The sequence below is a fragment of the Malaya genurostris genome, chromosome 2, assembly GCF_030247185.1.
Source record: "Malaya genurostris strain Urasoe2022 chromosome 2, Malgen_1.1, whole genome shotgun sequence".
NCBI lineage: Eukaryota > Metazoa > Arthropoda > Insecta > Diptera > Culicidae > Malaya > Malaya genurostris.
Window position 1 is genome coordinate 72,497,884 of NC_080571.1, and position 14,688 is coordinate 72,512,571.

The window sequence follows — 14,688 nt, forward strand, 5'->3', positions numbered from 1 at the left end:
TCATTTTGCGCGGTAAATAATAAACAATTAAAGACTGTCCCCGAAAGTATGGACGCACTTTGATTTCGCTGTAAATAATTCACAAGTGTTAGATATTCAAATTTTATTCGATATGCTGATAATATTAGACGTCAACAACAGAATGTTATTCTCAACATTTGCTACTTAGCCATTGTAGACTAGCTAGCGCACCTTCTTGCGAACGTTCCTCATTAAATTCCGTACAGACTTCTTGGCGACAAGTTTTGACACTTTTTTCCAATCTTTTTCGAACTGTTGAATGGTTTCGGCTGCCGAGACATGTTTCCTAAGATGTGCCTTCGTTAATGCCCAAAATTCCTCAATTGGTCGAAGTTGTGGGCAATTTGGTGGATTCATGTCTTTTGGGACGAAAGTGACATTTTTGGTAGTATACCATTCTACCGTTGATTTCGAGTAGTAGCAAGAAGTAAGATCTGGCCAGAAGTCAACAGGATCCTTGTGGCTTCGAATCATGGGTAGAAGTCGTTTTTGTAAACATTCCTTGATGTATATTTCGCTGTTCATTGAAGCAGTGGTGATGAAGGGTTTCGAAATCTTACCGCAGCTACAAATTGCTTGCCAGGCCATAGCTTTCTTACCAAATTTTTCGACTTCAATCGATGTCTCGGACTGGTTTAACACTTGCCCTTCTCGCACCGTATAATTGTGGTCCCGGCAAGGATTTGTAATCGAGTTTCACGTATTGTACAGCTTTCGAACCCTCAGCCGGATCGATGCTTCTTGTTTCGGACTACGTTTTGGTTGTTTCTGCTTCTTATAGGTTCGAAGATTCAAACGTTCTTTAGCACGAAGAACATTTGACTTCGAAGTGCCATTTTTTTGGCCACATTTCGTACACAATTTTTCGACGTTGTTCTGCTGAAAGTCTACGCATTTCGAAACATACTAATGAAGACGAATAAACAACTGCACAAGTGGCTAGAGAAGAGTGTAAACGACAGGACGCAGCCATAAAAATTGACAGATTCTGAACCATTGCGAAATGGCAGCGGTGTTTGGTTGCGTCCATACTTTCTGGGACAGTCTTTAGCGATCTACTAGATCTACTAGAAAAGAGAAAATTATTAACAAATTTTAAGGAAATTGCTTCTCTTTACAAAGTAACTTCTTTACTCCACTCATTAGTGAAATGATGTCTTCCTCGTAATCATTATTATGTGAAATAGATGAAAATATAATTTACGATTTTTTTTACCATTGCTTTTTGGAGTTTCTAGAACTGAATTCCGGAACGGTTGTATCCGAAGTATGAACATCAACTAACAAGATTGTGTGTTAAAACAGTTCAACAAACAAAAATTAACAGCCACCTATGATACTGTAAGAACTTTCATTTGAGTCTAATTTTATAATAATAGGTTTAGTCGCTGTGAAATCGAGGTGAATTTAATTTTGTAATAATTGACAACCATTTTCTGTATCTCCGGAAACGAAAACTGAAAACTGAAATAACTAATGTCGGTTCGTTAAGCTATCATATAATAATACCTAAACATTGAAACAGTTTCAGCGCCCTTACCGAAGGCCTTTTAATAGGTTTTTTACCGTCACTGCTAACCTCAATCGGATGAAGACATTTTGACAGTTCAGCGGTATTGTTTGTAAACAGACTTTTTTTGTTTGTCTGTTAACAAAATGGATGAGACATTTTACGGTGCATATCACCTGAATAGAGTATTAAAACATTTGTTAACAATTTTATACGGTTTGATTTTGAGATTTATTAAATAAAAGTGACTAGTTGCAAAGTGTATAAACGATTGTTTAAGATGTGTACTTCGATTTTTTTAAGCTAGTTTGTAAACAGTACCGCTGAACTGTCAAGGATGAATTTTTGTTCATTTGTGACATCACGGTAAAAAATCTAATTAGGTTTTACACGATGACGACACAAATGAACTGCCGATGAATCAAGTTCATCTTTGACAGCTGCCGGTGCTTTGATTTGTTTTGCGACTGCAAATTGAAAATTGAAAAATAACGAAAAAGCACCTGTTAAAAACGTATTCCACAGTGAAAAGAACTAAAAAGATTGCCCTGTATGCGTTTCCAGCATCAAGGAGCGATATTTGTATAAATCAGTTTAGTGTGAGGCGACTAGCAATTTTTAAATTGAAATGATGAACCTCTGATGAACTTTCAAATTGTAAACAAACCATCGGCGGCTGTCAAAAAAAAAGTTCATTCTATTCATTTTGTGAGATTATGTCATCACAAACGAATTTCCAGACATTACAGTCACGATCTTTTCTTGGCGCACATCTATGGTCCTTCGTGAAACTGGCACCAATGGTGATAAATTGGTTGCACTGCTGAGTTCCCATCATACATTCATAATGCAAATGTCAAACTGTGAGAATCCTTTCGATTCGGTAGCTCATTTGTATATATTAAGATTTTATGGAACACTTTGGTTGAAATGTTAACAATGCAATTAATCTCGAGCGGTGAGTGCGGTCATTTCAGAAGGTATTGGGAACGAACCACATTTTTTAGAAATATTTATAAGCACCTACATGTTTTTTTTTTTTTTTTTTTTTTTTTTTTTTTTTTTTTTAATAACTATTTATTGGAATATGAGTTAAAATTAAATTATTAAGATTTAAATTGGGTGTTCAGCCACAAGTGGTGACTTTTCAGCCCTGTTATATATATATATATATATATATATATATATATATATATATATATATATATATATATATATATATATATATATATATATATATATATATATATATATATATATATATATATATATGATTTGGTTATTAGCATGAAGACATCATTTGCTTCCGCAATTCTGAGATTTTTGTGTAGGGAAAATTCTAAACCTACTTGTATAGTGTAATGGGGAAAAGGAACTTATATACTAACTTACTAACTAATACAGAGAGCGAATCGATTCAATTGAAGATTGCATCGATTTTTGTCGGAATTTGCTTATAATATTATGTGACATTACATCTAATGGTTCTATATTTGTGAGTCTGTGTAACTCATTTGTACTAAACCAGGGAGGACGCTTCAGAATCATTTTCAGAATTTTATTCTGAATCCTTTGAAGCGTTTTCTTCCTGGTGGAACAACAGCTTGACCAAATTGGTACCGCATAAAGCATGGCTGGCCTGAAAATTTGTTTATAAATTAACAATTTGTTTTTTAGACAGAGCTTATAATTTCTGTTTATAAGAGGATATAAACATTTAATATATTTATTACACTTTGCCTGGATTCCTTCAATGTGATCCTTGAAAGTGAGTTTAAGCACCTACATGTCTTTATTATTTATCTTTGATGTCATGTTTGGGCAAAACCTAATTTCATTCAAAGTTTGGGAAAATCGAAGTAGCCTTTGAGAAATCATAGTGTGTCTATTTTTTAATTTTAAATCACTATTCCTGGTTCTACTGGAACTGGATATCGGGGATCAATATAATTGAATTGAGTTTATTTAGTCATCAGTTAACGATGTCTACAAACTAGAGGAAAGTAATAACAAATTGACGGACTTGTTTTTGACAAAACGCTCTAGAAAATAAAATTCTTATACCATTAATCCTGTGATGTCCGAATCGTTTAATTTTTTATTGGATCTTGAGTCTTTTGATTCAGAATTAAAGAAAATTGAAGTAGCTAAAATAACGAAACTTTCAAACAAATTAAAAATGGAAATCTTCTAGATACGATGTGCTGATCAAAAATGCCTTTCATTTGAGCTTAAGTTTGTAAAAATCGGTACAACCATTTTATAGAATAAAAGATGCACACACACACATAGCGCTATCGGAATCGCCCAAACTAGAGTGCCTATAATCGGATTTTGAAGACCTTTCTTGTTTTCCGGAGCTTGCCGTTTATAATCGTTCGGAATTGTTCTTCACAAAATCAATTCATCCTGGCTTCATACCACTCCATCGCCGGTTTTGTGTAATGGCACGATACCAATTCCGGTCAAAACAGAGTGTCACCGTCGTGGGACCAGAGGAATGGGAATCAACAATGCTCCTGAAGACATTTCCCTTTATATATTTGTCCGTTGATGGTACCGATTGGTAAGTAAGACTTACGGAATTTTTCGCACACACGGATCGCTTTCCACACCGGGTACTCCTTGAATATATTTGTTAAACTTCTGCTCCGTCCGGAACATCCAGTAGGGACTTGCCAACGAGAAACTCCAGACCGGCGATCTGTTTGGTGTTCGCTTTAATGAGTCGTCCTTGTGCAGAATTTGGCCACTGTGTTCTGTTTATTGGTTCGAATAGGCGCCTTTCTTAACTTGAAGATATGAGGTACGACCCGATATATTCCTTGTAGGACAAACAAGACTGACGAATTGACCATTTTCGACCCGTCCGAATCAAAAGGCTCGCATTCTGCTGGAAGGATTTCCTTAGTTTTTATCATATGATATTGATTTGTATCTAGTGCCATGGTTTCAAATTCTGTTGATACCAAAAAAAAAAGCTATCTAATGTCGCAGTCCGTGATAACTTGTTGTTGTATCATAGCACCCAAATTCCAACGGAAATCGAAAACCACAAAAAAAGTTCAAACCGGACCCTCCCAGACGGTATAGAATCGAGTGAATCACTCGAACGCGTCCAAAACTAGTTTGTCTGTGTCTACGATAAATACCTTCGGCGGGACGCAGCATATGTGCCATACTAGGTTAGGTAATACAAACGGGAAGGGAATATGCGAACTTCGCAAACATCTGCTTTAACAATAGCCTGGAGAGAATAGGTGCGTGTTCAGTATGAACTAACCGCGAAATGAAGATTTGAATCTTCTCAAACTCATAAATGCTCGCGGCCACGGTATGCGAAAGAGAACCTCTGACCTATATAAAGCATATGAATTGTCATTTTCCGTTACAGTTCAACTACAACCTTCATCCTATTCAATTGATTAGGAGTCTTAAAAGTAAAACGAATCAAATTTCAAAATGAAAGTAAGTCTCTAATTGTACTGCAAATTTGAGTAACAAATCGGAATTCGTTGTTTTTTCCCTTCCCAACAGCTGTTCGCGATGATTCTGTTGACTGTGGCCCTCCTCAACATGACCCTGGGTTCACCAATTTTCATTACGTTGAAACTAAAAAAGCTGGCACGGCCAGCTCTGATCAATGCCTGGAATAAGCACGTGGTTCCAACAATCGAAAGCTACGGTCACAGGTTTACGGTGGTACAACCGAATTATCCGCATTATTAGTTTACATATTTCAATCGAAGTTTTTCATGTGATAATTAGTCAAATTAATAAAAGATTATTTTATAGAATGAATTGATGACGTTCAATCAGTAATTTTTAAACATGTTCAATGTTTTCATTTTGAAAACAATTTCAACTCGGATACTACTAAACATTTCTGGATTTCATCCAGTTCGTGGTAGATAGACTAGAGAATAGTCGTGAGAAAATGACTCTAAAATCCAACTCCCTTGGGCAATCAGGAACTAGATTTCACAAACAACAATAGAAATAAAGTAAAACGATCATACCCGGGACGAACTGACGGAAAATTATCAAATTCTTTTTACGCTTTACATTTTAGTGTCTAGTCCCTCTAAGAAATGTGACTAGTTTTCTTAATTACATAATTCTGTTCGTAACTCAGCGATTTTTAATTTTTTTTCACCGTTCTAGTCTAATCCTCACACATCCGTTTTAGAAAAATATATTCAAAATTTTATAACGGTTGCTCTATTATTCCACCAACAAGACCAGCTACCAGTTTTATGTATTTGACTCTCAAAAAGTATATATTACAAATGAAACCTGACTAGGAACCGGAAAGAAGTCGGTTACCGTTGTCATGATTAAACAATTAATAAAATAATTAAGTAATCATGGTCGGGAAATTCGATACTCCAATTTTCTTCCCGGATAACTCTTCGAACATTCTGAATGAAGTGATAATGTGACAAATTATTGGAAGGTTAAAAAGCCGAATTGAACTACACGAACTTCTCAAATTGTTGACTTGAATCTGAGAAATATTCATTCAACATGATGGAATATATTGTGTTTATTGATTATTACCCTTGCACTAAGCTACCGTGTCTCTCTGGGTTATGATGTTTTTGGATTACGGGGAGTAGGCCCCGCTGCAAGAATTCCCGAATGTATATTTGCGCAGTTGACACAAATGGATTCAAAAGCATTCTACACTTACAAATTGCTTACCAAACCATTGTTTTTTACCAAAATTTTCTGTGAAAATTGACTCATTGGAGTCTTCAATACTTTGTCCAGCACAGATCGTGTAGAGCGTATTACAATAAAATTTCACGTAGTATTCATCATCTATGATTTTCTGCATAATAGTTGATTGTATAACTTGCGGTTTGTTTTTCACTTCGTTTCGGTTTTTTCTGCTTCTTGAAAGGCCTCAGACCATTTCTTGTATTTCCTGGATCGGCGATAGCACCCATAAAAGGATGAAAATTTGCACCGTTTTCTAGACCAGGTTTGTGTTCACAGGGTTTGATTTAAATGCATATTATTCTTTGTCTTGGAAGTCAATTGACTCAGTGAAACTTGCGCTTTTCTGAGGAAGTCCAAAGCATTTTTGTGGCATGCAACTGAATCTCACAAATTTACAAATTGAAGTGCAAACAATAATACTACTGATCATGCACTGTAAAACCGGCATCTTAAAATAACAAAGGTGCATCAAAAGTATGCTTAGCAATGAAACACCATCAGGCGATTGAAATTTTTGCTCGAAAGTGCAGAGCCAGAGCAATCTACGCCACCAGTGTTTTTCAATAAAAAAAAACACCACTAGATTTCCAACTGTATCCCGCTTGTGAGAAATTCTGGCAGCCGGCAGAAATTTTGCAGGCGAAATTGCGTCATTCTTTCGCCACGTCACGTCTTGCAAGATCGCTCTTCCTTCTTTTTTCTGGTCGGTTTCATTTGATATGCGTCAATTCTGCATGTACATCCAAAAATGGAAACGAATCTTAAGACCAGCTACATGAAATTAAAATACTAGTGTATTGAGAGAAGAAGCTTTGCGTATTATGTTTGGTAGCGCAAAAGCTATGTTATTGCATATCGTTAAAACTTCTAATAAAAAAAAACTGAAACCAAAGGCGATAAAAGTGAAGAACCTATTCAAAACGGTTAAGCCAGTCTTGTATGGCAAAAATCCAGCAGAGACAGAACCGCTAGGCGAAATTCTCTGCTGGAAACGGTTGTCCCATTTCTACCGGGATTCTGCCAGCAATTCGGCAAAACCTTCTAGCAGGCGCTTCCGGCCGTCTGGGGGAAATCTGCCAGGCACATGCAAGCGGGATGAAGACACTGACAGAGTACGCGTCTGGATATATGAAGACAAACACGAGAAAAGGTCCTAAGTGCAAATGACAGTTTCTCTTTGTTTACTTTCTCTTTCGAGTATTACGATCCAATCTGCAATCTTTCCATCTAACACTTTACATAGGATAATAGCAAAAACCACCAACTTTCGATATGCAATGTAGAAATTGTTGGAAATTACTAGAATTTGCCGTAATAATTGAAAGAGAAAGTAAACCAAGAGAAAGAGTCATTTGCACTTGGGACCTTTTCTAATGTTCATCGAGATATATCATAAGAAATAGATGTACTTTTTCTAATAGGGTAACGTAGGTATTCTGGCCACTAGGATAGATTTTGGTACCAATCAGATGCTTCTCGGCTGATAAATCGCTTATTTCTTCGAAACCATCGTCTCCGTTAGAGAAATCCAGTAAGCCAGCATAGTGTCTTAGATTTTTGGCAGACAAAATAGGATCAATCAGAATTTCAATCATGTACAATTGAAAATACGTGGCTGATACATTCAAATCGAAACTTATGTCGTTTTCGATTGATACCAAACCTAACCCAGTTTCCACTCCAACTGATGTTAAACCGTTTGTTTGAAGCCAGTTTTGAACCTAGTTTCAACGTTGTTGAACTGAAAACTGAGTCAGTTTCGAACCTGGTTTTTATATCAGCTTTGCACAACAAACTCCCGTTGCTAAGTGCGAAATCAACACAGTTTCTTGAAAAGTGTTTGTTTGATGAAACTACCCTGGGTCAGTTTCAGTTTTCTCAAGCGAAAACGACATTAGAAATATTTCCAATCAAAAGGTTTTTTATATCATTTATCTATACCCGGCTTCAACCTACTAACGATCGTTCACCGGGTTAATCAAAAGGTGAAATAATAAATTGATACAAAATAGACTGAGCTTTAAGTGTTTCAAACCTGATCACATTTCTACCTGTATTTATCCTGGAATTTCAAATTTGCTCCTCTATATAGAAAACAAAGAGGTTTTTGATATAACTCTATTTTATGTTTTATGTTTTTATTTATTTGGAAAAACTAACAGAAAAGATGATGATGGAAAAAGATACGCTCAGAGACATAACATACGCAGTTTTAAATGTTTTCCTATTCAATTTTGTGAAAAAACGCAAAATTGTTATTCGATGGTGATAAACAAAATTTTGCTAAATGCTACCGCTATCAAAATTGAGCGAATTTAAAACAACGTCTACTGAAAATTTACAAATCTTTATCAAATATTTATTTCAATGCTTGCAATGATTCTATGTTAAGATAATTTTATATGGTATAAGGCTGTGTAAAATAATATACATTATACTAAATTGCATCAGTTTTATAGTTTTTGGAGAGATTCCAGAAAATATTATTCCGATCATTAGGTTGATTAAATTTTGAATTAATCGCATTCAAATAGTGAAAGGTTTTTCACAGAGTGTATTTTTCCATATAGGGTAACGACTCCCTATTTCATCAGAGCTCCTATTTCCATCTTATCACTTCATCTCATAACTTTGAACATGAATCATTGATATCTTTCAACCTAAACCAAACTGTAAAATGTTTTAATACGTTTATTAAAGTTTTTGTCACACTTTCTCATTCAAAATATGGTTTTAAATCCTTCAGTTATCGTTTTTTCCGTTTAAAAATTAATTCACTTTCCAATTGTGGACCACTATCCAATGTTGGACGATTTCATAATTAGTAATGTTAATTTTTTAGAATATGAGATGAAAATTTGCAACTTATTTACTTTATCGTACCTTGTTTCCATCTCATTTCGTATCGCAAGGTTGCCAAGTTTTCTCACAATACAATGAGTATATTTTTGGTGTTCGCGAAATTAGTTTAATTATATTAATAATATTTACAGTTCAACTTGAATGTTTCGGCATCAAATATTACTAGAGAGAGCGTAGCACTGGTTTCTTTCCGCAATATGTCAACATAACGCTGTTAATTGTATGTGATTCATCGGCTGTGCATCTAACATTTTCATATTTTTAAAAGGACTAATCCATATTAACCCTACAGTACAATTTGAAATGTTTAACGGAAGGAATCAAAAATGACCCAATAATTTTTAAAAGTCGGATTGATACCAAACTGGTTCTAAAATTATTGTGTATTGTCTCTTCATTTGGCATTAGGACCTTTTGAGAAGAATTCTGACATTTTGAACCTGAGAGTCCAATAGTGCAATATTTTGGTATAATTTTTGTTTAATAGGATGAATATAGGACCAACGATAGGATTAATAAAACTCCCTTACGATGAAATCAGGAACAGAGTAGTGAACATTTCAGAAGCGTTTTTAGCTGGTTTTTGAATATTAGTTTAATTTCCAAGCAATGTGAATCGATTCTCAATGTGGAGTAAAACGAATTAAGCGGAAATATAAAATAATTGGAGTGATTTCATCATGGCTTAGCTTTTATTTGAAGAAGTTTACTGATATTTAAATATTTTGTGACAAACGAGTCGCGTTAGAATTCATTCGAATGAAAACAAGAATGGCTTATTCGTATTTGTTCGAAAGTATCCGTTCGTCGTATGGTCGATACGGACGGAAACAAGAATGAGGGTGATAGCTTTTTGAAAATTTTCAAGGAATTTTATTTAAACCTTTCTCAAAATATGGATCGAGTGAAAATGGCCAACTATTAGGTGTCGATAGCAACAACAATAAAAAAAAATCGTATTCTTCATACCAGGGGCGGCGGAAGCCTTATTGGAAGTATACTGAGCCCACACCTGAAAAAGTGGGTGAAATCTGTTCCGCCGCCCCTGGATTAAACGTTTCTGAACTCGGAGAATAATTTGAAGCTCAACAATAGTGCATGTAATATAGTAGTAAAAATAACTTACGCTTCCATGGCGGAAAAATTATGATGATCGAATCGAGGTGCTCTCCGGAATCCATACTGGTCAGGCTGTTGTCGTATAACCCGAGGATGTTTCGTTTTATCTGAAACTAATTATCGAGAGCCATATTGTTAATCACAATCTAGGATCTGCAGCTTCACACTGCTCGGTCTACAACAAATCTAGCTATCAACGGAGTTAATAAGTATGTACATTAGTGTAGTCACCACACAACCCACCTCACTGGCTAAAACTGACTGCTTCTGTGTTAGTGGCCTTTTCTGACGGTTAGTTGGCTGACGGAAGTATGTCTGTACAAACGAATGTCTATTATTTACCTTGAAAGCACTACACCATACACACATACACATTTATCCGCGGTCACCGGAAAGCCTCAAGTATTTGATATTTTAAAGTACCAAAAACATAAAAAAAACATGCGAAAAACTGAATACTTAATAAAAGGCCAATTTTGGGGTAATACTTGTTCGAAAATTGCTTTATTCACTTTAATAGACTTGACATTGGGCTGTTTGGTTTACAAGTGCAAAATACTGGATAATTAGAGTGACGGTTTTGTTTTGTTTTGCATTGTTTTTTTTTTTTTATTTCGAATATTAAACACCGGTTAGTTTGCTTTTGTCGCCATCTGGTGATACTTCTACTATCAGAAAAATAGTCCTATTTATATGGTATCAATTGGTCGAATAAATAGAAGAAGAATTGCAACTATATGTCTTACAACCGAGCAGTTTAAAACGGTCAGTGAGAGAAAATTTGTTCATTATTTTGTAACATATTCGGTATTTTTGTAACACTTATAGAGGACTATCGTACTAACACATATAATTGTTGCCATTTTTTTACATTTCAATGTGTATATGTATAAGTATGTAGTTGGTGATAGGAGCATGCTTCTTCATAGGAAAATAGAACTCCTATTTCCTGCATGGTGTCGAAAGTGCAGTGATCTAATTAGTGTGCTAGGTTCGTGTAGAACTATTTATACAATAAAAACAGCTATTTTTACATGCGGCATCGCGACCTATGTTCATAGTAATAGTTACTCTATGGTCTATGGTTATTGAATGGTTCCTTTCTCTGATTGTTCCACCGTTTATCGGTAGAACTTGAGGGGACTGTGATATTGGCTGCCGTAGAAGTTGCTGTTATAATTGTAATAGTTGTTGGGTCCCGCCGAAAGCCGATAGTTTATTGTGGGCGTGGGTGTATAGAGGGAAGAATAGGGACGGGATTTTCGCATGTCGGTATACCAATACGAAGGGGCCCCACCGGCGTAGTAAACGGTCTGTTCTCTTCTGGTCGGCTTTGTCGGATGTCGTCGTCGTTGCGTCGATTCGGGACTGGGCATCGGAAATCTCACTGGAAATTCGTCAACAGGAAAGACTGGTATAGTGTGTTTGTGTGAAGTAAGAACCAAGGCGTATGTTACATTTTTCTACATACATGGATACGGGAGATTAGTCTGTTAGTTGTACTTAGTTTCTGTTGAAAAGTTAATCATGTGTTGGTCTAGTAGGCTGAGTTCACACTGGGTTTGAAGAATGAGCACGCATCCTTCTTCAAATGGTTGGTAAATATTTTTACTGTCGTAACAACTACGTGACACATTGTCATCTGTTTTGTACTATTAAATAAAAATACAAAATTTAACATAACTGAGCTAGGTTGCTGTTTGTCTTATCAAGGTAACTTGGGTATGGTGTCTGCAAACAATAATGACCAGCTATCAAAAAAGCATTCCTCGAGATTCCGCACATTTGTTTTTGAAAATGCAGGGACCAGAGCTGATTTCTGTCACTATCAACTAGCAACATTGCCATGACAGCTGCCAACCGGGCTCTACAAATTACCATGTACTGAGTGTCTGAGAGCCGGTGGGTCAAACATAAAATTCTCTGGATATTTTACTCATCAGAACGCTCATTGATTGCAAAAGCAATTGACATTATCTTCTTTTCTCCTGTCACTGTTTGATTACGATGTGACTAAATAATAATCGGACAGCATAAAAACTGAAATTTATTCATTTACTCCAATAAACTTCAAGTCTGATGACTTTTTGCAAAGAATAATGAGCTTTTTCAATTTATGTTAGATTTTTTTCTACTTCAATAGGAAATAGGAGAATGAGAGAGAAAACAAAAAGAGTCGGCTGTCTTTGACTAATACCGTTTTCGTTTTTGAGCCTGCACGCGAGTGACTCTGACCCCGAGTAAAACGAACACGTGGTACGTGCCCTAAACAACAACTCATAAAAAAGAAAAAAATAAACGAACTCGCATGGATGTCGTGGTGCCACCTGAGAAAATTTTCAGAGCGAAACTACGCGATTGGAGTCTTGTTAAGACGTAGAATCGCCTTGAGCTAGTTTTCAAAGTTGATCAGTATCTCAGGAAGAAAGGAGATTGGAAAAATGACATGCGATTACAATATATACCCGCATACATTGGTAATGCCTTGAACCGAAGGTGGCTTCGAACATACGTACATACATACATATAATACTGACTAAACCATATTATTCGCACCTTGTTCGAAGTGTATATAATTTGTTCATTTATTATGGATCGAATCACCGGAAACTAAACGATGCGTGGGAGATGCGCATTGTTTTGAGTGAGCTGATGTTTTTTACGTAAATACGTCTTACTTTATTATGGGGTGCATTTTCAAAATTCGCCCTGTGGGAGAATGGGTAGAACTTAATCATGAATACCTCGAGTTGTACTAAACGCATAAACATAATACACCAATCCACGTTTAAAGTTTCAAAAGTGTGAGATAACTAAAAAAATTAGTTTTCTCGAACCTTTGGAAACAAAAAGAATAACTCATCACGCTTGATTCGCACTCGCGCGATGGTTTTGAGGAAATTTCAGTTTAGAATTTAGTTCCACAATACATATTCAAAAGTTAAAACTAAGATAGTGTATACAAAATAAGCAAATACGATCTACAAAAGCGTGCAACTTGGCCTTCGAGACCAAATTCAATTTGTATTGATTGAAATTGAAATTCAATTTGTGTTGATTGACACCAAATTCAATTTGTATTGAGTGACATTGGAGTCTTGCTAAAAGAACGAATTCATCTATACATAAAAGATGTTAGTGAAATATAATTCAACAAGGCTTCTAATTCAGTGTATGCAATTGCTTTCGCTTCGGTTAACAACGAGGAGCACTGTGTTGAGTATGAAAACGTTGAATACAAAATCCCTGTGTAGGTGGTGGGCGGTGCCATAGAAATGCGTGTACATGACTTTCCCCCGCAGGTCAGTCATCATTACATTCGAAAAATTATATCGCAATACAGAGAAATACTTTCCATCGGAGTGTGGCGGAATTTCTTAGATCCGAGTGAGTGTTACGTATGCGACTACATAAGGCAATTCCATCTTACGTAATTTGTGGTCAGGGCGCGAGGCATCCTTGCAAATTGTTAGTTACCTACGAGAATCGGCAGATTACATGTCAGTTTAGTGAAAAACCTGCACACTATGGTAAACCATGCATTGCAACTGCGTATAGGAAATCTTCAACCATAGGCAAGTACAACGTTAACTAGTGAACCCAGTACTCCTGAATCAACAAACGAAAATAGTCACACTTTAGAGCAAGTTTGCGGGACGTATTATGTCAAAAAGGCGGATAGGTGATGTCACGGACATAACTGAAGAACGTGAATACGAATGAAATTTACATACTTATTTCACACTTTCGAATACCGATAATCGTACGTATTAGTTGATTGATTGTGTGAATTTTGAAACTTTTACTGAATTACTTCTACGATTATATCGGTGCCCCTGCACTGAATTATGACTTATTGATGACAAATATATTCTACAACACAAAAAAAAACGCTGAACAAATAAGAGTAAAAAAGCTCAACAAACAATGTTAGGTTTGTTTGTAGATTAACATACTCATTTAAGAAATACTTTGCGTAATTCTTATGGAATGTTTACGTGATTCTAAAAAGAACAGACTTGTGGAATTTATCCGATGTTTGCAACTGTTGAGTACTATTTGTCAAGATTTCAGTTCATGAATTTAGTTCTAGAATTCTGGAACTGAACTCTTTCTCAGATCTAAGGTTCCAAATTTAATTCAGTTCCAAAGGTCTATTTCCAACATCCAAGTTGCGAATTCTGAACCTGATTTCTGAAACTGATTTGAGAGGAATTGAATGCTTACTCAGAAGTCAGGTTCGGAGTTGAGATCTAAAATTTTGTTCCAGAATCCATATCTGAAACCCAGAAAACCATTTCGTACGTTTATCGCAAGCTATAATCGCATTATGCGTTCTGTTATATGTTATAATAAAATCGCAGAGCATATTGCAAATATGGCCTATGCGTGCAAAAGTGGAGGCGATATACATGCAATTTCGTAAAATCAAAAGCTAGATGCGATGTAGT

General features: G+C 35.8%; 1 protein-coding gene across 1 annotated transcript in view; it reads right to left on the reverse strand.

Moving 5' to 3' along the window:
• LOC131432425 (carboxypeptidase D) overlaps positions 1–14,688 on the reverse strand; it is a 67,829-nt gene that overhangs the window by 18,785 nt on the left and 34,356 nt on the right. The window contains exon 6 of the mRNA XM_058598673.1: positions 10,245–10,350. Within this exon, the coding sequence (XP_058454656.1) occupies positions 10,245–10,350 (106 nt within the window). The remainder of the gene's footprint in view (positions 1–10,244; positions 10,351–14,688) is intronic.